The sequence below is a fragment of the Magnolia sinica genome, chromosome 1 (genome assembly GCF_029962835.1).
Source record: "Magnolia sinica isolate HGM2019 chromosome 1, MsV1, whole genome shotgun sequence".
NCBI classification, from domain to species: Eukaryota; Viridiplantae; Streptophyta; class Magnoliopsida; order Magnoliales; family Magnoliaceae; genus Magnolia; species Magnolia sinica.
The window spans coordinates 66,414,784-66,417,517 of NC_080573.1; the positions used below are offsets into that span (position 1 = coordinate 66,414,784).

Consider the following 2,734-nt stretch of genomic DNA (forward strand, 5'->3'; position numbering starts at 1 on the left):
AAAAAAATTAGGAGAATAACATGATTAAGCCAAATAGGACACTTACTATTTTTGGCCGAAAACCATGAAGTCTAGTAGAAATCATGACCTTCTATAAATAGTGAGTTTATTATTTATAGTAAGTCATGATTTTAGGGATTTTTAGTTGTAGTTTGATTATGAAACTTCTCACAAGGGTTCATATCACTATTTAAGAGGTTGTAAACTCGTTTTTCATGATCAATGAATTTATTTTTGAATTTTTAGGAAATTATTTTTATTTTCCTATTTTCCTTGTGGATTCAAGGTATCTATGTGAGGAGTTGAAGCTCCATGGATTTGTAGTAGTTACCCCCCCTGAGGAAGATGGTGCTCGACCTCAACACATCCATCCTTGCATCACAAAGTCACCCTTTGAATTCAATTGCACAATGCTAATTCCTCATTAGATAATACAATGATGCCCATTAGTTACTCATCATTCTTCAAAATCATTATAAGAAGATTTCACGGCAATCTGAAACAACCCCTAAAATCATCCTCAAAGACTACAGGACATGAAACGAGAGACGAAATAAAGAAAAAGCAACAGTCCTCTATACCCATGAGGGCAGGAAAAGATAACAAATCCCTACAGTTGCAGGACCTTCTTCCATGCTGACCGGTTGGAGATATCTTCCCACCATGCATTCACATGTTTCCTGTCGCGTATCATATAATCCTTTCCAATATCATTCACAAGATAGTGTGTAAAAGGAAGGTGGGTCAGATCAGCAAGGCTATAGAAATCTCCAGCCAAGTAGTTTCTCTTTGACAGCCTCTCCTCGTAGATATCCAACACCTTTCCTAGCTTCTCCTCATTCTCTTGAATGACCTTCTCATCTATAGGAATACCCATCTTGGGGAAATATAAGATCTGTAGTACTAGAGTGTAAATGGGTGGGTAGTAGTTCTGCCCTTCTACTTCCAACCATTGTTCTACAACAGCCCTTTCCTCTACAGTCTTCCCTAGTAGATCAGTCCCCTGCGCTGCATATTTCTCTGCATAGTAGCGGATGATTGCCCGTGATTCTGTAGACCAGAGATTGATTTAGAAGGTTCATGAAGATCAGTGGAAATTAGCTATTGAAAAATGATCATAGATACAACGTTGTACAGAAATATTAAATTTAGTTGGGAATCTTTCTTAAATTTAAAGGAGGAAAATCCCAATCGTAGCATACAACATTGCATTTGAAAGAGCAATAATACTATAGGAATTCAAGTTGGATCTTCACCATGCATATTGCTAACTATGAAGGAAAGGTTTGAAAGACAGTCCGAAACCCATAGGTACTTAAAAATTTGAACCATCTATTTTTTTAAGGACAAATATAATATTTGAACCATCTAAATTTGTAGGACACGTTCGGAATGGAGCACATCAATAAGATTACAACGATCGAGAAATCCTAAACCATCTGATTGGGACGAAATGGAGAACAGATGGCCGATACTCCCCCATATCTAGTGGCTAATGCCCCACCCTTAATGGGTTCACTAGATTGATATTTGGGGCAGAGAAATTATTGTGGCCCCACCAGACGAAATAACCTTGATATGCAGGAAAGTGAAACTTGGCATGTGTCCGGTCAACCTTATCCTAAAAAATATGCTAAGAAATAGTTTAGAATTGAAAAGGGGAATTATTTGAAGTAGAGGAAATGTAATTGGTTAATGCAATTGTTCTTACCGTAGAGAGTAAAATCTCCGTCTTGTATAACGGGAACCACACCGAACGGCTGCAGATAATTAATGATGCTTTGTAAGATAACCTATTTTACAGTGTGACTTGTTTAATAACGCTCAGGGTAATTCATACGCTGAAGCGGATTGCCTGCCCCGATCTTAAAAAATAAAAATATTAGCATAATCCAAAATTTCTGTGGCCCAATCTCCACGGCACGCCTTCAATCCCTACTAGATGGATGGGGTTGATTTCTCACACACATGACAGTGGGCCCATGTAGCATCCAACCACTGTAGCTTAATGCGATCGGGGTCGCAGGCAATCCGCTTCCTTCAAACACACACCAATTCACAGAGAAAAAGAAAAGAAAAAGAAAAGTAAATAAATATGAAGTACTTGTAATTTGAGGAAATCTGGGTTTTTGTGTTCTCCTTTGAGCAAATCAACGGGGACGATCTCGAATTCAATCCCTTTCTCAATCAGAGCTGCAAACACTCTCCTCGTCGCCGAAGCATAAGCCGGGCCATACACCTTTACTACCATCTCTCTCTCTCTCGTTTCAAGCTCTGCTTACACGGAGTGCCCTGCGTTCCTCTTATAAGCGTGAGGTCGGTAGGGGTGACCGTGGCATCCGGTTGTAGGTATGAGCCGGATCGTCTGCTACTGTTGTTACTCGAGCTTAATGCTATGCTACAACGCGTTTTGCGGCAGCCCATTCAGTTTTTGCCTACATTGAACGAAAAAATAAAATAAAATAACAGCTGGATCCAAGACACAGGTGGATCAAACCACAGAAAACAGTTGGGATGTAGTTGTCCACCATTGAAATCTTGTAAATTTTGAATGGGGATCACCATGGTTTTTATGTACCATCCAATCCATTCACAAGATGCATCCGACCTGATTGATCAGAAACCAAAAAGTTATTCCATTCCAAAACTCAGATGGGCCTCATCACATTATTTTATAGGTTTTAGGCTTGATGAGTGGCGCAGATCTCTAGCAAGTGTGCTTTAAGCACAGATC

At 39.5% G+C, this 2,734-nt stretch overlaps 1 protein-coding gene across 1 annotated transcript; it reads right to left on the reverse strand.

Moving 5' to 3' along the window:
• Positions 1–377: 377 nt before the first annotated feature.
• Positions 378–2,285, reverse strand: LOC131250744 (glutathione S-transferase F9-like). The gene is made up of 3 exons (XM_058251030.1): positions 2,105–2,285; positions 1,712–1,760; positions 378–1,050 (listed from the first exon to the last, which is right to left on the reverse strand). Exons 1-3 carry the CDS (start codon positions 2,249–2,251, stop codon positions 611–613), a joined length of 636 nt encoding a protein of 211 aa, XP_058107013.1. The 5' UTR covers positions 2,252–2,285; the 3' UTR covers positions 378–610.
• Between the last annotated feature and the right edge of the window lie 449 nt (positions 2,286–2,734).